This window comes from Telmatherina bonti, assembly GCF_933228915.1.
Source record: "Telmatherina bonti genome assembly, chromosome: 21".
Lineage (NCBI taxonomy): Eukaryota > Metazoa > Chordata > Actinopteri > Atheriniformes > Telmatherinidae > Telmatherina > Telmatherina bonti.
Window position 1 is genome coordinate 19,071,704 of NC_136630.1, and position 22,739 is coordinate 19,094,442.

Consider the following 22,739-nt stretch of genomic DNA (forward strand, 5'->3'; position numbering starts at 1 on the left):
GTCCCAACGTAGAAGAAGAAGAATGTGACGCCACTTCCTGTTTCTTCTTCGACGCTCTGAATTACTTATTCAGTCGCTCCCACTCAAGGTCCGTAACGTTCATTTTTAATTTAGAAAACTATATTTCTCAGTGTTTTTATGCACAGAGAGCATCTTTGTGGATTTTTTTGATCACGCCATGTTGAACAGTAACTGAAAATGCGTATCAATAATCATAAATGAGCTGAACAAAGAGCGCCGCGTAGCTAACCTGCAGTAGCATAAGCTAAGCGACTGCTAGCAAGCTTGCAAAAGTCCGGTAATTTAAGCTAAAACGTGAAACTAAAATTGGTGATGGACTTTTAGTCACCGTTATAAAGAATAAGAGCTCAACGTGCACGTACTAGAATACACATGACGTCTAATGGACATGTAATTAACAGTGGTCCTGTGCTGTCAGAGTGAGACCAGTACTGTTTAAAACATTTATTAAACTGTTTAGTTATATCCCTACAACACAGTTTGTGGTTTATTAAAGCTGCGCCAAGGCAGAGATTTTATCTAATGTTTTGTTTCATGCAGGAGAAGGAAGGATGTCAGGTACTGGGGGAGGAAAGCGTCCCTCGGGAGGGGACAGTCCCCCTGGACCACCTGAAAAGAAAAGCAAGAAAGAGGAGAAGACTACCACCACACTTATCGAGCCAATACGTATAGCCGGGGTGTCTTCCACGGTCAGTCAACTTGGTGTTTATTCCCTCAAGCCACGAGTTGTTTACTTTTTCGTTTTCTTTCCTTAACCAGACAACATTCAGAGGTTGTAATACTATGGTGTCCTATTTATCTGTGCAGGAGGAAATGGACATGAAGGTTCTCCAGTTTAAGAATAAAAAATTGTGTGAACGCTTGGAGCAGAGACAAGCCATGGAGGATGAGTTACGAGAGAAAATTGAAAAACTTGAGAAGAGACAAGCCACCGATGACACAACTCTCCTTATTGTTAATCGCTATTGGTCACAGGTATGTTTGATTATGTTGTTGAGTTTAGTCATCCCGTCATAAAAATCCAGTCGTTAGATTATTCAGATAGCTTGTCTTTTCCACATACTGTGCATATTAAACATGTGCAGACCCATGATAAAATACCAGGTTTCCATGATGTAATAAATAAGAGAGAAATTAAGTATACTAAAAGCTTTTAATACATTTAACATGATCTATAACATCTAGAAATGAGGAAAAGAAAAAAAAATCTGTCACAGGAAATAAAAATATATATATATTGGCAAACAAAATATACAACAAGCTGGTTCAGTAAGTGTGTCTGTCCTTAAACTAATACTATCTCGAAGCATCTTTTAATGTAGTCACAGTATTCAGTCTTGTTACATACACACCTGACATCATTAACAAAGACTTCCTTATCCTAAATACAGTTCAGTTGTTCCTTTAGTAGTATCGGATAGTTAGTCTGTTACCTGCTACAACAAAAAGCATATTTCACAGAGAGCCTACAAAGCATGAAAGGGATCTCATTGTGAAAAGGTATTGATCAGGAGAATGGTATAAACATTTTACACAACATTGGATTTCCTTGAAAACACAGTGAAGATGGTGTTTAAAAGGGGAGAAAATATGGGACTAAAAATATTTAAAAGAACTAGGTGACTACCAAAATTGATAAAGACATCTGTCAAAATTACAATGGTCCCAAACATACTTCCAAATAAAAAAAAAAAAAAGGCTCCATTTGTAGAAAATAAATTTTGAATTTTTAGAAAGTTTTGCAATGGCCCATAAATCCAATAGACCATCTGTGCAGTGACCTGAAGTAGCCTGTGTACAGGCATGTACAGATTTGGAACAAGTTTGCAAGGAAAAGAGGGAAAGTTTTTTCAAATCAAGTAAGGGAACCTACCCAACAAGGCAGAAAGCTGTGATTAAACTAAAAAATCATTGAAGGTTGAACTTTTAACAATGTTACAAATTACTCCTGAGCAAAGAAGTCTTAGAGCTTATAAATTGCTGTTTGTATTTGTGAAACAGAACATAAAAATATGTATATACCCATGGTTAAAATTTGCCTGACAGATTCACATTTTGTTCAATCTTTCTGTCTCTTGTGTGTACAGTTGGAAGAGAGTGTACATGTTTTACGCAAACATATTGAGCCAGAAACACCAAGAACACCAGCTCCTGCCACACCCTCTGCACCACCTCCAGACACAATACCAGCAGTGGATGATGGTGTAAGTCTGCCATCACCTGCCTCTGCTGTGCCTCCACCTCCTCTGCCAGAGGCCCAGTGTGAGGGTGAGCAGACAGAACAACAGCTGCATGAGGAGCATCAGAAAGAGCAGCAGGAAGAAACACAGCCGCCTCCTCCCCCTCCTCCTGGTGGATCAGATGATTTAACGACTCCTTCAGAACCAATTAAAGATCCAAAAACTGGTTAGTAGCACTGGTTGTTAAAAAAAAAACAACAAAACAAAACTTATGTCAAAGAATCTTATCAGTCACATTTATACTATCCTGCACTCTGAATTGGCTTCTGAGAGTATAGAAAATGGATTGATTGACCTTTTCTACAGTAATCTGACTGTTAAGATAAATAGGAGACCATAGTGTTGTTTTCTCTGGCTGTACTAATTTAAGCTGTCTTAATAACATTGTTTTATTGTGTTATTTATATTCAATTTTGTGAAGATATGCACACTTTAAACTGAAGCGTTATTTCTTTTTTGTCATTTTCTATTTATAGTAGTATCTTTTGATAAGCCTTAACAGTTTCCTCTCGTGTGCAGATGGATCACCGCCTCCTCCTCCGCTAAGCGAAAATGTTAAGGGTTTCTTGGCCACACTGGGGCAAAGTAGTGAAGAGGAACTATCCTTACACCTCCAGGACCGCATGCAGTTTAGCAAAGAAGCCATTGGCCACTTGGTTCGTGTTTTTGACAGGCTGCACAGACATATTGACGACATGTGCAGGATTGTTCAGACTGCAGGTAACTGTCGAGGTGCATGTATTGGGTTTCTTTTGCATGGACTGTGCAAAAGAAACCCCAATAATTTGCCATGCCATATTAATGCCACATTTATCTACTTTTATATATAGTATTAATGACACTCATTTAGTTTACAAAACAGGAGGAAATGTAATCTATATGTATTCATCTTCATTGTCAGCATGTGAGGATGCTGGTCAGTCTGATATCTGTCAGAACCACACCCTTCTGGACGAGAACATACGACTGCGAGACCTTGCCATGCACTTGCATGGACGACACCACAAAATGTCCATGGAGGTATGAACGCCTGTCTCCGTTAATGTGTATTAAGATGTGTGCTGTGTTTCTTTGGGTGCAGTTTAGAAATATTTGTGAAATAAAATGGTAATATCCACTTCATGTAATGGTGGGAACCTTGGCTTGTGTCATGGAAGTTTTCCATGTGTCCCTACACCTTTTTTTCCATGCAGAACTTGATAGGTTGTCAGATCCATTAGATTTTAATAATGTGTGTTAGAGCAGTGACACATGGAAAATGTGCGTGACTGTGGACCTCAAGGACCAGGGCTCCTCACCACTGATTTAATGGATGATTGTAAGTGATTAAATGTCTCATGTTGTCATGTCTTTTAGTACAACGAGTTGGTGGATAAGGTGACCAGTGCAGAGACAAAGGTGTCTGAGATGGAGACAACAGTCGAGGACCTTCAGTGGGACATAGAGAAACTCCGCAATAGGGAACAGAAGCTCAACAAACATCTAGCGGAGGCCATGGAGCAGGTATGTTTGCTTTAAGCTTGCACCTGTGTTGCTTTCTCCCTGACGAGTTTATGTGTGTCAACAAAGCTTGGACTCCACCAGTTCTGTCTAATACATGAGTAGACTTTTACAAGTCTTTAAACACAAGTAACATTTAACATAAATGTGATATTACTTTTATTTGCTCAATCAGAATATAATGGTTTGTGCTTGACATTGTTACTGCAATGCTTTTTCTAAAAGAACGAAGTAAATGGATGGGGATTTTAATTTGCCTCTAGCAGCTTTGCTCAAGTCAACAACCAGCAGTGGTAACACAGCCAGTACAGCAGAGTTGAGTGAAGTAGTAACAGGCATTTCTTCTACATTTTTTGTTTATGTAGATAAAAAAAAAAACCCAAAAAACATTGCTGTTATTGACATTATCTGTAGTTTGATTTTCAAAGAACATTTTCTGATTACCTGCAGCATTAGACGTGTGTTTAAAGCTGGGGTAGGTAATGTTGGGGAGCGAGCAAGATGTGAAAGTGGCATCCTGTCTTGGCTCCACCCCCTCTGGTTTTGCTCCTTGCATGATCCAAGGCTCTTTTTCTTTTTTTCTTACCTCCGGTTATGTTATGTTTTTACTGATGTTTATCTGTTTATGTTCAAGATAACTCAAAAAAGTTATGGACAGATTTTAATGAAATTTTCAGGAATTGTTGGAAATGTGAAAAGGAAGAACTGAATTAATTTTGGTGGCGATCCGGATCACCGTTTGGATCCAGGAATGTTTTAAAGGCTGTGGCGGAGGTTTGGGCTCTCCAAGGGCTTTTCTAGTTCGCAGCTTTTTTCACCAACAATTTTCTCTTTCTCGGCTGTTTAGCTTCCAAGTTTCTTCCTCACTATTTTGTATTTTCATCCTAACATGCTATTTATATGCATGGTGTGGCTATCAGGTATGTGCTACGGGAGGGGGAGGAGGGTAGCCGGGAGAAGAAGCTTACGAAATACAGGAAATGAACAACTTATATTCAGCCCAAACATTTTGATTGGTCAGTGTTTTTACAGATTTACAGTAAACTGAGGGGTCTAACTATCTTTCTTTTTGTTCATGATTACAAAATATATAGACCACTATCAGTACGAGGAACCACTTCACCTACAGTAGAAAATATGTCTCTGAGCAAGATTACCAGCTTTAAGATAAACAGTATGGACAGTTTTGAGTGTTCATTTTTATAAATATAAAATAGTAATAGAAGAATAATAGAAGATTAAAAAATTTGTTCAAGTTTATTTGTTTTGATCTTCATTCATTCAAAAAGGTACAAGAAGATTATAGACTGCATTTTTCAGTTCTTTTTTTTTCTCTCAAATAATTACTTGAAATTTAAGCAAAACTTTAAGACAGATGAGGCAGATTATACATGTAACTAAAAGGAAAGCAGTGCTTTAAAAAAACTTTTCCTTTTAATTTCTGAGCCCTCAGAATGCTGAAGTGAATAATCATTTTAATAAATACTTATGTTTTAAATTTGCAGGTTACAATCAGGTTAGCCTTTGTTTTTGTCTTCAACCCACAGGTTCACTTAATGTTTAACCATACTTTTAAGTAAAAGGTATGGTTTTGTCTTCATTGACGTTCTATCTTTTTCTCCATTTGTTGTTTACAGCTAAAATCTGGATACAGCAGCACTGGAAGCTCAGGTGGACTATCTGGAGGCCAGATAACACTGAACATTCAGAAGGTAAGAATGAGGGTACCCCATTTGCATGGCTCTAAAAAAAATCTGCCATGTTCATGTTTGTGAAGCTGAGGTCTTTACTCTTATTTTAGTTCGAAAGTCTCAATGCAGAATTGGAGCACAACCAGGAGTTGGCAAATAGCCGCATGGCAGAGTTGGAAAAACTGCAGGTGGAGCTTCAGGAGGCCGTGAGGGAGAGTGAGAAGCTCAAGGTAAATAAAACATTTTCATTTGTCAGCACATCTGTGGGAAATCTGGTTCAATTTTCCTGACAGGACGATTTTTTATATGATTCCATAGAGTTAAGATACTTAAATTGTTATTTGTCACTTCCATATCAGTGCACTTCTGATTTTTCAGATGGACTTGCGCAATATTCCTGAAGAGGTTGTGAAGGAAACCTTAGAGTACAAATGTCTTCAGTCACAATTCTCCCTGCTGTACAATGAATCTCTTGGAGTAAAAACTCAGCTAGATGAGGCTCGGGCTCTGCTCCTCACAGCAAAGAATGCCCATCTCCGCCAGATTGAGCACATGGAGGTGAGTCAGAAATGCTTTATCTGTATTATTGTTAGTCAAACTATTTACTTAAACAACAGTGATGTTGCACGTTTTTTTCCCTTTACATTTTTTGGCCCAGATATTAAAACACAGCAGCTTAGCAACATGATAAACAGCGTCTTATTGTTCTTAACTATTTAGAGTGATGAGCTGTCCCTTCAGAAGAAGCTACGAACTGAGGTTATTCAGCTGGAGGATACTTTGGCCCAGGTGCGCAAAGAGTATGAGATGCTGCGCATCGAATTTGAGCAGAACCTGGCGGCTAACGAACAAGCAGGTACATAATTCAAACTCAACCTCACATAAGCCGGGAAGTCCAAAGAAAAACATGAAGAAAGAAAACATGATTCAACTGCATTTTGAACATTGTAATTGAATTTCCCTTTGGGGATTAATAAAGTATTTTTCATTTCATTTTGCTATGCCTGACAATGATGGAACTTTTTTTTTTGTTTATGACTTATATCAGTATAAACAGTTTGATTATTTTGTTAATGACAGTAGTATGATAATGACATTTAAATAATATATACAGGTTCAGTCAAAAGTTTGGACAAACATACCCATTAAATGTACTGGGTAGCGTTGTCCAAACTTTTTTTTTTGTTATTTTATTTTAGTACGCTACTGCAGTAAGAATACATATTTTATCATTTGGATCATGACCTCATTTCTGCAAAATGTTATTTCGCTCACCGTGTATATGATGCAGGTGCATAACGGTGAGTAAACAAAATCGCACATTTCCTCTGCTCTGTTCATCTTTTTTTCTTTGCCCGTACAGGACCAATCAACAGGGAGATGCGGCACTTAATCAGCAGCCTTCAAAACCACAACCTTCAGCTGAAAGGTGACGTTCAACGCTACAAAAGGAAGTTGCGGGAAACCCAGATGGAGATCAATAAGGTAGATGTTCTGACTTATTTGTAATGATAATATGATTTCATTGAGCAGTTCTAGTGGTTATTCTTCAAAGCTTTGTTTGATTTGTCCTTAGTTACGTTGTCAGAGTGGAGACACGGGAGTTTTAATTCTGGAGGAGACAACGAGTGACGGCGTCGATGTGAAGAAAGAGGAAGATGAAGACCAGGAGGAAGAAGAGGAGAGGAGGAAAGAACTGGAGAGGCAGCGAGCACGGGAGAGAGAGAGGGAGAGGGAGGCCGAGAGAGAACGAGAAAGGGAGCGCGAGAGGGAGAGGCAACGCAGCGATGAGCTGAAGAGGAAGGACTCTGATACGCTAAAGATGCTCAGAGTAGAACTCAAGTATGTCCTTTTTTCCCCCCTTATACTTAACTCCAATTCAGTCCCAATCCGCAAGGTCCAATAACGTCCCAAAGCTGTTTTCACACATGAACGCCTGAGATTTACAGAAGGAAGTGCAGGCAGTTTGGTCCATCCTTTTCCTGCAGTTAGTGTTTACACATGTGCTTCACAGCTGGAGGCTTTCTGTCGAAGACACTCTTATAGTTGTAAATGTGAGGAAAGGGTGCAGGGGGACCTCTGAATGTAGAGTACAGAAGGCAAGACGTGGTGTAGAAACTAGATTGTGGGAGTTGCGGTTGAAACTGGCAGATGAAACTCCATGTTGCGTTTATATATTTGCATGTAGCCCTCTGCTTACATATTGTGTGCATGTCTAAAGCCCTTCAGGACTCCAGTGAGAATGTAAAAGCTTCTTATCTTACAGAATAAATAGTTATGGAAAAAAAGAAGATGAGCACATCCACTACACATGCTCAGCCAGGCCTTAATGTCTTTTTTCTTCACAACAGCAAAGATAAAAAACTTCATTTTGACAATTTTTAATGTAATAATTTCATCCTTAACTTTTCAGAAAAGCCCAGGAGTCCCAAAAAGAGATGAAGCTCCTACTGGATATGTATAAATCAGCTCCAAAGGAGCAAAGAGATAAAGTACAACTTATGGCTGCTGAACGCAAATCTAAAGCAGAGGTCTGTTTTTGCTTGGTTTAATGTTTTTTTGGCATGATGTTTAAATGTGAGTTCAAGTTGAAGGACCAGTCCCAAACTCAATCTTTCCAGGTGGAAGACTTAAGGATGCGAGTGCGGGAACTGGAGGAGAGGGAGAGGAAGGAAAGCAAGAAGCTGGCCGATGAAGATGCCCTCAGGAAGATACGTGTAGCAGAAGAGACCATCGAGCATCTGCAGAAGAAACTTGCTGCCACAAAGCAGGTATCTGTGTGTGTCGCGTTTATGTAAATGTAGAAGGATCAGCTCATGGTTTACACTTTTACCCTGTGTATTTCCTGCTCCCATCACATTGAAGCCAAACACTTTCTTTAAGTCAACCTCTTTAGAGTTGTTCATAATTTAGAGTAGTTGGATGTTCACAAAGAGGCTGACTTTCAGCATGTTAGCACTTAAACATCAGCAAGAAATAAGATTTAGTCATCAGCTCTGTATCAATGTGCAGTTTGAAGGCTTTAGGATTACATTTGAGATGCATATGATCAACCAGCTGTGTTTCCAGTGAAACTAGAGCAGCGAGTATCACATTTGCTTAAGAAAGACGTTCCTCTGTATTGACACCTTAAGAGGAACTGAGAGTTGACACAGTGGCCTTGATCTAATCAGCTGAACATGTTGATCTGAGCCCACTGTTGCTAAACCCATCTGTTTGGTGCAGGTATTATTTTAGGTTTAAAAAAACACCTGTTTTTAAAATACTTTAGTCTAGCTTAATTAACACTCAAAGTAATACATTTGTAGGGCCTTTTCTTAGTCACTCACTAAATGAAATGATTATTATGCTGTTGAAAAAACCAATTTCACACTTTTTTTTTTATGAATGAAAAGCATAAATATACCGTTGTTTTAATTTGGAGGGTAGTAAAGCATGTATTCACAGCACTCACATCTGAAGGCACTTACTTATAAATCATGGAACAATTAATGGAATTTCTTAAGTTGGTAAATTTAGGAAATAGCCATTTCTCATGAAATGAAAAATATAAAACCGTTATATGTCTAAGGTCAAATATGAGTTTAGTAATGTTGCAGCAATTCGATGACTTGTGTTGCAGATACACCCACATTAGATAATGTAATACTCTCTTCTTGTCACGCTATTCTTCTTCTGCTGACCATACTGCTATCAGACTTATTTGGTCATATGAATCACGTTATCTCCACACGTCACCCAAACAGTGGTGAGTTTTTAGACTTTCATTCTGAGTTGCAGCAGATGTTGAGATGGGATCTGTCTGTAGCTCCTCATGCTTGGGAGGTCTTGCAGAACGTAATTAACTGAGAGTAAAACCCATGTTGGACTGATGACAAATTGCTCAGCTTTCTCTCCTACCTTTACATCAACCATAAACTTAACTGCAGCAGAGGCAGACGTGTTTGATTTGTTCCCCTTAATCCCTGGCAGCCAGGATTTAAAGAATGCCAAAACTAACCAATAAACAAGCTACTTATGAGTTCATCTGACTTGTTTTTATAGAACCCTGTTGCTTCATAAATGGGAAGCTTGAGCAAAAATGTACAAATGCAGTAAAGAAAATTTAAGTTATGTGTATCGCGTAAAACTGAGCAGGTGCGTTTGCATGAGGTCAGTGGTAAAGCAACTGGGAAGCTTTTTTATTCTTGTTATTAGGTCTCTCTTCATGAATCAGATGTTGAGTCAAAATCAGCAATGAATCACAGAACAAAAAGGGGAACGAAATGATGACTTTATGTTCCGTTAACCACGTTAAACTGTAAACTCCTGTTAATTGTACACAGAGTTGCACATTAAACATATCTGACAGCCAAACCTGCAAGTTTTATTTTCTGCCGTACATAAAAAAAAAAAAGCAGTACAAATATGTTAGTGCGAGCCACATGGTTCTTGGTATGGAAGTAACATCTCAGGCCATGTAGAGCAGCGTCTTGGCTGAAGTGCTGATTCTGAAGAAAGGCCTTAATTATCCAGAATTTAATTCATGTTAAATCATAGTTTGTTTCTTTAGTTAGGATTGTCATTGTAAAAGGATTACGAAATTAGGATCAAATTCTTGACATTCCTTTAAAATCTGTGGGATTTCATGTTTTGCAAATGTTGTTTCACATAGAATTATTTTTACTACAAAAAGTACCATTAGATGATTCTGAGTGGAAATGAAACTTTTCGAACCGCCTGTTATCACCATAGCGATGATGCAGTATTTGAGTATGAATTCTGTAGAAATCAACCACTTCCTGCTTTATAAAGTGGTTTCCAGAAGCGACATCAGACTTTCACTGACTTTTCATTGTTTTCAGTCACTGACACATGTTTGTGTTTTGAGGAGGAGGAAGCCCTGCTGAGCGAGATGGACGTAACAGGACAGGCCTTTGAAGATATGCAGGAGCAGAACAGCCGGCTGTTGCAGCAGCTGCGGGAAAAAGACGATGCCAATTTCAAGCTGATGAGTGAGCGGATCAAATCTAACCAGATCTACAAGTTGCTGAAGGAAGAAAAGGAGGAGCTGGCCGATCAAGTTCTTACATTCAAAACCCAGGTGAGGTGTGAAAATCACATCCTGGAAGTGGATCACTGGCTGTTTGTGTGTGTCAGGGCATGAAAATCCCAACTGCTGCCTGTTTCTGCCTCTACCAGGTGGATACCCAGCTGCTGGTTGTCCAGAAGCTTGAAGAAAAAGAGGGAGTCCTTCAGAGCACACTGGCTGCGCTGGAGAAAGAGCTGGCTCTCAGAACACAAGCACTGGAACTCAACAAGAGGAAGGTGAGAGGAGCCATCAGCCAGGCTTTTCAGATGCGAAATTTCAGCTTTTTAAATCACTTTAATCACTTTTTTAATCAGTGCTGCCCAGTTACATAACATGCTAAAAACATGCATGGATAAACATGTTTGTACTTAATATGCAGATAGGTGCAGTTCATAGACTGCTCTCATAGAAACATGTAGGAAGAGCAGGGTTTTAAATAAATATGTCTGTATATTGAAGATATATTTTAGTATCTGAGATGTGTGCATTTTCATACAAGAGCAGTCTTAAAGCTGTGGCATGTCTTGATAACTAAAATCTAGTAGTCACGTTTGAGATGGGTACCTTAATAAATTAAAACCGGGAAAAGATTCACGGACTTTATTCTTGTTTTCTGCCATTACTTCATTTTACAAAATCTTTCAGGTTGATTCACACATCTTTGTCTGTTATGGGATTATGTACACAGCAAATAAATAAATAAACAAATAAAGGGAACACATAATCATTAGCATGTAACTCAAAGTCAGTCCCACTTCTGGGATATCAGTATGTCCAGTTAATAAGTAACATGACTGTGAACCAGTCAAACATGGTGTTGTCCGAACTGGAACAACAACAGATGAAAATCTGGGGCAGATAATGAGACATCCCTTATAAAGGAATGGTTCCAGCAGGTGGTGACCACAGTCCATTTCCCTGTCTTCATCCTTTCTGCTGGATTTTTGGTCACGTTTGCATTTTGCTAGTGCCCTTACCACTTGAGCTAACGTGAGATATGGAAAGGGCTGTAGGAGAAACTCCCAGTGGCAGGACTGCTGTCTGCTCCATTATCCATGGAGGAATAGGAGGAGCATTGCCAGATCCCTAAAACTGATCTCCAACTGGAGAAATTTGAACTCCAACTCCAAACATGGAGTTGTCAGAAGCCAACTCCATGAGGATGGTAGAAGAGGTCAACGTCCACAAGTGGGGCCTGTGCTCACAGCTCAGTACTGTGCCGCCTGATTGGCATTTTCCTAGAGAACATCACAAATGACAGATTGTTCATCAGTGTCCTGCGCTCTTCATGGATAAGAGCACAGTGAGCACATATAACAGACATGAGGGAAAATGTTCTGCTACCTGCAGATTCTCCAGCATGACTGCTTGGTGGTGGGTCAGCGGTGGCCTAGGGAGACACATCCCTGGAGGACAGCACAAACCTACATGTGCTAGCCAAAGATACCCTGACTGTCATTAGGTACCCAAATGAGATGCTCAGAGCTATTGGCAGACCATATGCTGCTGCAGGGGAACAGCTTAGTTTCCTTCTGATGTGTGTGAATTCTCTGAAATTTGTAATTACGATGTCATATTTACCCCCTTTTTCTTTGTTTTTTGCTCTCAGAACAGTGTTTTTCTTTTGGCTCTGTCATGTAAAAGGGCCTTCTATGCAAATATATAATATAATATTCATTCTAACGACTTCAAAACATAGAATTTAGCAAAACAATAGGATGCTGATAAAACACTTTAAAATTGCATGGTACATTTTTATGATACGTCTATGTCTATAAACAGTGTAACTAAGAACAAAAAATGCAACAGATGTGTCCGTTTACTGACTCCGACTCTTTTAAGTGGTGTGGAAAGCAACCCCATAACTCATGGTGTGGACAGTACTTCATTTGCAGGATAGGATAAGCCAAAGAGGAAACTTTTGGGTCAGGGAGTCAGTTAACCCATCCTAACTGTACCAACGCATTCAGGAATCTCATCATTTGTTTTTTTTTTTTTTTTTCTTCTCCACTGAACGCTCCTGCTTCCTTCCCCACTGCAGGCGGTGGAAGCTGCACAGCTGGCAGAGGACTTGAAGGTGCAGCTGGAGCATACACAGGCCAAGCTGAAGGAGATCCAGGTCTCTGTGGCTGAGAACCGCATTGCCCGAGAGAGGGAGAGCAGTAACCTTAAACGAGCACAGGTATGCTGATTCCTGCCACTGAGGATATTATCTTAAACCTGTTTAAAGGCTCTGGTTTATTGCATTTGGTTTTAGTAAAAATGTTCAGCTGCAGCTTTCTAACAACCTTGTCCTCTTGCTTTTCCAGGAGGATCTGTCCAGACTGAGGCGGAAGCTGGAAAAACAGAAGAAGGTGGAGGTGTATTCAGATGCAGATGAGATCCTACAAGAAGAAATCAATCAATACAAAGTAAGGAGACGACTCCCATTTTAATGAACTTGTTCGTAGAAAGAATAATTCCAAAACACACACAGCGTTTCACAGTTTCGCACAGAGAATAAATACAAGTATTTTTCATTTCAAGTGCTTTAAACAGGCTAAAACAGTCCAATGAGAAGTAATGAGTCATAATGCAAAATGCCACAGCTTTTGTAATTTGCTTGATTAGCTGGCAGTGACATTTGAAAACATGGACCATAAAGGGGGAGCTGAAAGCCCCTCAGAGACATTGTGATGTCTTCATGCTTTGGGGACACAAAGATTGCACTAGTAACATTCTCAAAATATTGCCATGAAATAATTAGAGGTAATAAATGTTTTAGTAAGCCAGTAATGGCCCACACACGTGTATTTATCTGTCTTCAGGCCAAGCTGCGTTGCCCCTGCTGCAACACACGAGACAAGGAGACTGTTCTCACCAAGTGTTTCCACGTTTTCTGCTACGAATGTCTGAAGATGCGTTACGACACCCGACAGAGGAAGTGCCCCAAGTGCAACTGTGCCTTCGGAGCCAACGATTTTCACCGCATCTACATCACCTAAGTGGCATAGAAAAGGCAGGAGCAAAAAGAGAAAATGGTAGACAGAACCAAAGGAATGAAAGAAGTTGAAAAAACACAGAAAGACTCAAAGAGCCAGACATTTTGGGGATATGAGATGATCATATCCCAATTTTAATCTCTTTGGAAAGACTTCTTTTACCCCGTTATATTAATTTTTGTGACCAAACAGTGATTTATCTCACTCAGTGTTGTGATTTAGTTAATAAACACAGATGTTTGTGCACACATTGATATTCTTACATGTTGAGCTGCTCTGCGTTGTTTGTTTTAGCTACTCTTATCAATGTTAGATTCTCTTAACAAAATGGTCCAACTTTTAAAGCTCTTTAATGTTTTGAAAAACTCTGAACTGCAGTGATGTTTGATCATCCTGAAATGTTTTCTTTTTAAATGTTTTGTCCTGCTGGTACTGGAAATCCCTTAAGATCGGTGAAACCTAAACTTCTAAATTAAAAGGAGACTTGAGGATTGCATGCATAAAGCTAAATATGGTTCCAATATATTGAGTGCAACAGCCAGAGCTGTCTTACGTCTTTGCTTAAACTATAGTATTAACAACGCCTGAGAGACATCAGCTAGTTTGGCACGCAATCAGCACATACAGGAGGGTTTGGATCACCTTGGGCAAGCTCCTTTGTGTGTGTGTTCATCCTGTTGCCATGGTTTCTATTGGAGAGTTTGACACAACATCTGTAGCTTATAGTGCCTCATTACTGATGAAATCACTCCAGTGGAAAGTCAGCTCATATGGGTGTCCTTAGTGGGCCGTGCAGCTCCAGGTCCTACCAGACCACTTTCCTAAAGGTTAGCCGTGACAGTGGAGTACAAAAACATCTGTGTAACAACATGCCTCTAACCTAATTGCACCAATGAAACCGTCCCCCGTCTCCCCCCCCCCTCTGATGGGATGATGTGAACTATTTACAGGGAGTTTGGTTAGCGTCTGTTTGACGTTAGTTCTTGTGGGAAAGGCAGTTCACACCATGTAAAGCATAAGAAGTTCCAGGCTGCAGAGTAGAGTGGATATGTGAAGAAGGAAAAAAAAGTTTTATCAGGCATTTGGGAACAGTTAGTGGAGACTTCCTCAAGAATTGGCCAAAATGTTGCAGGAATAATGATGAGGGATAGCGGGGTAGTTGCTGCAGTCATAGAAACACATATAACCTGCCATAAATGAGTGTTAACTTTGTGAATATTTATGTTGCTCAGCAGATGTAGTGACGGATGGTCTTCATTAATGTATGAGACAACGCTGTGACGCGCGTGATGGCTTAGGAAGCGTACGTCCACTGGCTTTGTTGTTGCATATTTGTGCTGCAGCAGCAAGACTACACCCAACCCCAGACATTAATAACAACACTGCGCGTGAGGGACGCACACTATTCAAATGTCAGCTCACAACAGCGAGACCATCTCTCCTGAAGGCGTTCATGTGTTTAGGCACAAAGCTTATCTGGTTTTTTACCTTTCAGCAGACTTGCTTAAAAGGCGGACAGTTTTCACTAGTGAATGTCATCTGTTTCTGCCTGACTTTCTTTTCCTCTTTTTTTTTTTTTTTGTCTATGCATGGGACCCAGACTCCTGCCAGAGAGTTGTGTTTTTTGGCAGGCAGCAGGGAATGACGTCGACAGGCGTGGTAATAACAATGAGAGGACTGAATCCAGTCTGCACTCTTCAGAGGGGGGGGGGGGAATGCAGGGCGTATCCTCAGAAATGTGAAATATAATGATTGAAATGGTCATACCTGATGTGGTTTAATTTTCTACTTTCACTTGTATTTCAAGAGAGTAACACTCTCGGTGGCAGCAGAGTTTCCTGTGCGTCGGGCAGCGCGCGCAGGGAATCCGAGCAGTACAGTACATAGGAAATGACTCACAGGAGTTGAACTGTTTAGCGTGGGTGTGTGCGCTGTTAAAACAAGGCGCAGACTCCTCCGTATGACTCACTCTGATGCTCTCTTTTCCATGCTGAAAACCAGCACGGATAGTTAATCAGATGAACTTTTGGGAATTGTGTAGCCCACAGCGAGCAGCTTTTCACCCGCAGACAACATGGCTTCAACTTCATTTTGCGCACTTTGCGGATTTATTATAGCGGCTGTAACCACTCTCCACGGCGTGAGCGCGCAGAAAAGTGAGTAAAATAACTTTTATTCTTCACTTAACTTTTTTTTTTTCCAGTAAGAAGATAACTTGCTTAAATTCCTGAGCTATCTTTGACGTCCTGCTCCAGAGTTTGATTTACACAATTGTTGCTTTGTTTGCCGTGAACATGAATCAAGAGTGTGGATGTCTGGTCTCCCTTTAATGGAGCCAGATAGCGGGTCTGCTTACACAGCCGCTTCCTTTACCAGCTGCATTTCTCACCGGTTCCGCATTCCAATCAGCTTATTTCACCCCATCCATACGTGCCCCTCGGTGAGAAGGACAGGCCACATGGAAAAGGAGCACAGCCTTTGTCCATTTTGCACAAAGACACATTTTCAATGTCTCGTAAAAGGACAAAGACAGAGTTTTTGACTGTGTTTTCACAGTCCTTTGAAGTTTGGATGCAATCCCATAGGAGAAAACCACATTCAGACTGCACTGATATCCTAAAATCTTGAATAATTAAACAGGTCAGGGACATTTCCTCTGGCAGGAAAGTTACCAAAGTCATTTTGTGCAAACTTCAAAGAACCCTACTTCCATCTAGGTTCTATTTATGTGGAACTTTTACTACATCTGGTCATCAGCTGTTGCTACACCCATCTTCTTCCTTTCATGAAAAAATACAGCAAATCCACACCCAAAAAGATCCTTAACATCCAGATTGAGTGTCTTTTAAGAGCATACACTTAAAAAAAAAAAAAAAAAAAAAAGAGTTGGACCTAAACTTGTGCCTGTGCCTCAAACTCTAAATTTAAAACACCTGCAGCAGTAAACAGTGCCATTAAATGTGTAAAGGTGTAATTACGTTTTGAAATGAAGGAAACATGAAGTATGTCAATGAAATTTTTAACTGGGCTCAGAACCATCAACAGCCTGAAGGTGATGTTTAATTAGACCAACATAAGTTGCCATCCGTGTTTGACTTTGACCTCAGTTCAGTTCCTCCCGGTTACGTTTTGAACCCGGTATACATTTAAACGATGACAGGCTGAAATCATCAGAATAAGCTCTTACAAGAACTGTGAGACATTTTCACTGTGAGCATGGCAGTAAAATGAGTCAGTCCAGCTTTGCTGTGGCTGTGGAGGACTTTGAGTCTCCGCAGGCTAAAACATGTGGCTGTAATATAAGCAGAGATCTAAGGGTCAAAATGCCTGAAACATGACTTTTTTAACAGGTGGCTTTTGGCTGCAGCTGATTTGGCAGTGATGCATGCTGAGGAGATCTCATAGAGCTTACTCACATGGTTGTAGAGTTGAAGTTTGGGTGCTTCTGGATGTGAGCGAGGTGACAAAGAATATGAGAAACATTTCTGAACAAATGTTCAGTTTGCCTTTTGAGGAGTGGGGACAATATGACTGCAGCATAAAGGAACAACTGGGACTCTGCAGACACGAGCTAAAAATGTTTTTTCTTTCTTTTTGTTTTTATAAGCAGGTTTCCTTCACCTTATAGAACAAAGTAAAATGCTGAAACTGAGGTTTAAAAACTTTATAGAAATTACCAAGAAAAATACAAACTGCTGGTGTTTTGTCAGATTTTCTTGGCAATGAGCAGAAATGACATCTTTGGAGTTGCCACTGAAAGCAGCTGTGCTTCTTTTCTGACTTCTTGTATGTTATGAGGAATTTGTGAAAGTTTTGTATGATGTAAGAAAATTACACCCCCACACACAAAAATATAATAATGATAAAAAAAAAAGAAACTATTGAGTTGAAAGAGAGGACACCCTCATGACCTCACAATGACATCAGTTTTGCAAGATTTGCAGCAACTCCTCTGAGGCCACTCAAGTCTTAGTGCAGATGTTTGGGAAAATGGGAATTACATCTTTTTAGAAGTAAACAGGAATAGGTGGTGCTTCAGATGATACGTTTATTAACAGAAGACAACAGTTTGAGTGCTATGTCATGTTACTGAACAGACTTTCCATCTGCTTTTATGTGGAAGTTTTCTTTCAAAAGTTCTTGTTACAACTTTGTGTGCAACGCTTATGATTTCTATACATTTGTGTATTGAACTTGCTTCCACAGTAATCCCTCATGTATATAGGGTCCGACTATAGGGGCCCAAACCATATAAACCAATTGACTTAACTCACCTAACTGTGTATTTAACTTTGATCAGTAACAACAGTAGGACAGTAATTTAATGCTTTGAATGCAGGTTTGTATTGGGAAGTACTTGAGCTCAGTATCTTTTCCACCACTGCATGTCACTGCTGCACAGCTTCACACAAACTATGTTGGAGAACTGAAAAGATTTCAAGTCTTTTTTTTTTCTGCACATCAGATCGGTTTATTTTAATCATATAGTTTCTTTTATCTGCATCCCTGTTTCATCTTTCCCAATTTTATGTCCAATACTGTTTTGAAGAGTTGGTTTTTCAGCACCTCACTTTGATGTCAGAATATTCAGTTCACAGCCTTGTTGATGCAGCTACAGTTTCCCACATAGTCATTTAGCTAGATATATTTACGTCAGAATAGCCTGTCTGATCATTTTCGTGTGGCTTTGAATGATGATTAGAAGTCTCTGTTTGAGCACAAAATCTACCACAAGGGGATGAGTCATTTCAGGCTTGATATAGTTCCTTGTTGTCATAGTAGACAAGAAATATGATATTCATTCAAATGCATGTGTGACACTGAGAAGAAGGGAAATTTATTACCATTTTATTACCATATGTCAAATATTGTTTGACTGTTTTCTTGTGGCCCTGCAATGGACTGGTGACCTGTCCAGGGTGTACCCTGCCTCTCACCAAAGCTGCTAGGATAGGCTCCAGCTTCCCCCTGACCCTTATTCGGATTAAGTGGTTTTAGAAAATGAATGACTTAATGTTTCCTTGTGACATTACCTGTATTAGTGTCATGTGCAGTATTGTGCCGGTCATTGTATTAGGTTGACACTGTGTTGTAATACTGTTCTGTATAGGCTGAAATACCCACCATTTCATGCAAGACTTGGTGTGAGTGCATACATCTTTCCAAATGAAAGCCTGGATGCAGTGGAAACCATGCATTATAAACACACTAAAACAGCTGGTGTTAACTATCATCTGTGACGAACACCGTGTGCATAGTTTAGCTTTGAGGCTGCCATATAAAGAAATGACACTTCAAATTGTTGACCACAAAAATAGACATTGCTTGTTGTGACAGAGTGCATCATTTATTCACTGGAAGACACGTAGATACACAGGAGCAAAACAATTCAAAGGAAGAGGTCTGTGCAGTAACACATCCTGCTCTCCTCTCACAGCCTGCTGTTTCACACGAAAGTGACTGACGAATCTCAGTGATTTCACTCAAAGGAATTTCCCAGTTTCATTTTATAAGAACAAGAAATTACTGTGGTGTCATGGTCAGGTCACAGCTTTTTGTACACCGGTAAGCTGATCTAAACTGAACTCATTCTGTAAGTTTTAAGTTTTTGACAAGATTTGATCTCTCTCTTATTTTCTAATACGCTGCTTACCAAGCATGATCCTGCACCTCAAGTGTATGACTTTAATCACTGCTGCACAAACAGTGTTTATTGCAAAACAAATCATAGCAGGTTTTTGCTATAAACCACAAAATGACAACAAACAAGTAAAAAAAATATAACAGAAGGATTTGCTTTCAGAACTAACACTTTGCATTATCCTTTGTCCATCTTTAACAGACTGCTGCTATTTTACAAAGAGTGACAGACTTACACAATAACTAAAGAGAATATGCCTCTGTGTTTGCAGGTCAGTGCCGCAGCTCAGAGTTTTGGAACTCAGACTTGGATGTGTGCGTGCCCTGCACATCGTGCAAGCAGTACCCAAAGACCCCGTCATGCAATACATGTGAGACATCTAATATACAGGTTTATTTTAGATTTGTGCTTCTTGTGTATTTCTTTGACATTACAGAGTGACATGAAGTGAAATAATTTGGTATAGAAAATGAATGAATAAACTTTAGACGAGCAGAATATTTCTCTGTCCAGACAATACAAAGACTTAAACGAGTCTGTAAAAAAAAAAAAAAAAAAAATCTGAAGAATGGTAAGTGAGGTGAAACATTTTATGTTCAAAGTGAATGAATGTCAGACACATGAACACACAAGTAGCACAAACTGGCACTTCATCCTGTTACAACTAATAAATCTGTTAGGATGCTGCCCTTCAATGCTGCAGTTGAAACTTCTCTTTGTTTGCTGTTCAACAGGTAAATCTGTGGAGGAGACACCTGATGTGTGGAAACTGGCGGCGATCACCAGCTTCTCTGTGCTGGCTGTCGTTCTGGTTGGTGCTGCGCTGATTATTGGGATTATGGTGCATCGACGCAAGTCACACAAACGACCTCTACGTGGTAAGAATCATGGGAAAGACTTTGGTATTGTCTGTCACCAGCGCATGTCTGGGATCGTTTTTAGCCACTTATTTTATTGTTCATTTGATTTGCTTTTGCTTTGGTTTAGAAGAATTTAGACTGAGACCAGCCCTTATATGTCAAAATAATGATATTAATAATAATTATTTGTTGTAGACTATTTGGCTGAACACCTTAAATGTGGCGTCCATTTGTATTGAGACATGAAATGCTGTTTCTCATAAGGCGGCAGGAGAAGCACAGGTGTAAATAATTACATTGTAGATGGTTGAATTTCATTCAGCTGTATGCTGTCAGGGTACTGGTGTTATGTATGAATAATACAGTCATCAGTGCTGTTACTGGGAACACCTGTGCTCATTTCCTCTCTTGACTTATTACAGAACCCATCGAAGAGACCGCAGGGCCACTTTATCAAGCTTAAACAGTTGAGTAGGTATCTTTTCACTTTGTCATAACCTCAACATATGTGTTGACTAATGTGTGAAATTGAATGAAAGTCTGATCAACAACATATGATGATATAGAGAACTGGACCAGACTGATCCAGTAAGACTGTGACTGTCACAGCATGTCAGACTTGATCCATTTTAATGAGAATATTTTGGTATGGATTTTGTTGATACTGTATATGAAGGTGTTAAAATCTGTGTTTTATTAGTTAACAATGATGTGAAGGTATGTTAAGGAGAATTAAATTACTATCATAACCTCCACAGCCTCATCTTCCTGTGGAAACAGATGTGACAGAAGCAAGGAGCCAGGCGGAGGAACCTCTGGACAATGAACTGTATACCTTGACTGTACAGTGTACCCTGGCCAGAATTGGACCATTTTAATTTATTAGACTGTTAGGTGTCGAGAAATGCTCAGTTCTCAAGCTCAGTGTCGGTCCACTGGTGACCACAGGACTTGCAAAGAGCAACTTTTCCACCTCTGTAGGAATAGTAACAACATAATATGTACTAGTGGTATCATCTTCAGGATTCATGTGCCTTTATATTTCATGTAATTGAGATTCCAACCTGAAGGACCTCTTGTGGATTTTGCAGATGTTTGACAAAACTGCACTCTGTGCTCATGTGTTGTATCGTGCCATTTTTCAGCAGGTCCCCAGTGAATGTAACACGGTTCCGGTTGCCAGCCGGGCTGTGGTTTGATCTTGTGCTTTTTTTAGGGGGTTAGAAAGGGGTCCATCTGCTGGTCCTTATCCACAACAGTGGCCTCTCAAACTACACGTTAGTAAGATATACTGTTCGGCACATTAAGGCCATTTGAATGTAGCTACTTGTAGCTGAAATGTATTCAAGACTTTGACCTTACTAGTACAGCCATGTACCTGTTCTTTAAGCTGCCTGATGCAGTGATGAAGCTGTTGATTAAGGGAACAAATTGTACTCATGCACTGTTATTGCGTCCCCTGAGACCAACACAGATCTTGTTTGTCAGGTCATTCCATTAATACATCTGTTTTAATTTTACTAAGTTTTTTTTATTTTATTTTATTTTATTTTTTAGAAGAGGTGGAGCTTTGTCTGTTACAACTCCAGAATTCACATCACTGTCCCAGTGCTTGTTGAAACACTAGACTTATGATCGCAAACTGCTAACATATGGGAATGCTGCAAGGAATGTACTGCAGTGAAGAAAATAACCTACAGTGTTTTTGCTGGAGCTTTACTATTACAGGGCTCGCTAACTTTAACCTGTAATTTTTTTTTTTTTCAGAACTGCAGCAAGGAAGAAAATCACGTTTATTATGTTTGAAAGCAGCAAAACCGATCTTTGATAAGTTTTTTTTTTTTAAATTCATTTTGTATGCAGTCCTCATGCAGAGATAATCCTCATTGTGCCATCTCATCACTGACAATGTTTCAGGTCATTTCTTGGATTCTCCATTTGTGGGTAAATTGCTCGCTCTCTGACAGCTCTCTGACTGTTCAACAACAGTGAGAAACCACATACAGATTTTTTTTGTTTTTTTATTTCTAGATGTGTATATTATTTATTTTTGAAAGTCTTACAGTGTTGCAAAGCATCAACTGTGAGAAAACAAGCACATTTTTAAAGGGACTCCAGTGAAGATTTCTGTGAAACTTCCACCAGGCCAGCCATCAATGATACTGAGCAATAACTAACATTTTCTGCTTCTTTTTCCATTGCTTTCTATTCCTTACACTGTAAATGCACTGGCTTCCTTTACTCTATACATATAAACTGCTTTGTGTAGCAAATGTATTTTCTCAATAAAAATGGACAACTTTCATGTGAGTGTTTTCAGTCTCCAAACAACTATAAGTGTACTTTTCTTTTGTAAATGTTGGTTTGGGAGTACGGACAAGAAACATGGGATATTTCCAATTCTTTTAATGAATTTACACTACATTTTTAAAATAATTTTCTTACAATCTCAACTAAATTCCAACAGAAGTAGAAATCTAAGATTTGGAGTTACTAAATAGTTCCAGAAAATATGAAATAATATAAGACAGGTTTCGTTGAGCACTAAAAATGCAATAACTCAAGACTTGGCGGTGTAAGCTTAATTTATTCCACAAAAGCTAACTCAGCAGTTAAATGTTGCTGCCAGTATACAGAGGTTATACCTACATTTTCATCCTAATTTACAATTTACAGAACTCTGAGATTAAAACACACGTGCCACGAAGTGATGGTGCTGTGATGGTGGTCGCTG

The 22,739-nt window shown here is 39.5% G+C and overlaps 2 protein-coding genes across 3 annotated transcripts; both read left to right on the plus strand.

The window, feature by feature from the left end:
• The first annotated feature begins 43 nt into the window (after positions 1-43).
• rnf40 (ring finger protein 40) lies at positions 44-13,847 on the plus strand. Its single transcript, XM_079260312.1, has 20 exons — positions 44-88; positions 562-710; positions 829-996; positions 2,109-2,427; positions 2,781-2,981; positions 3,163-3,281; positions 3,618-3,764; positions 5,399-5,473; positions 5,563-5,682; positions 5,831-6,010; positions 6,173-6,308; positions 6,816-6,937; positions 7,029-7,294; positions 7,866-7,983; positions 8,074-8,223; positions 10,323-10,535; positions 10,634-10,759; positions 12,565-12,705; positions 12,833-12,934; positions 13,331-13,847. Exons 2-20 carry the CDS (start codon positions 573-575, stop codon positions 13,505-13,507), a joined length of 3,018 nt encoding a protein of 1,005 aa, XP_079116438.1. The 5' UTR covers positions 44-88; positions 562-572; the 3' UTR covers positions 13,508-13,847.
• A 1,537-nt stretch (positions 13,848-15,384) lies between these two features.
• Positions 15,385-22,299, plus strand: LOC306771228 (uncharacterized protein). 2 transcript variants are annotated; one of them, XM_079260345.1, is made up of 5 exons: positions 15,385-15,660; positions 19,417-19,515; positions 19,880-20,023; positions 20,428-20,476; positions 20,764-22,299. In XM_079260345.1, the coding sequence occupies exons 1-4, from the start codon at positions 15,579-15,581 to the stop codon at positions 20,466-20,468; spliced, it is 366 nt and encodes a 121-aa protein (XP_079116471.1). In that variant the 5' UTR covers positions 15,385-15,578; the 3' UTR covers positions 20,469-20,476; positions 20,764-22,299. The 2 variants fall into 2 exon arrangements, with proteins under 2 accessions (XP_079116471.1, XP_079116472.1); XM_079260346.1 differs by having other exon boundaries at positions 20,428-20,471.
• The last annotated feature ends 440 nt before the right edge of the window (positions 22,300-22,739 follow it).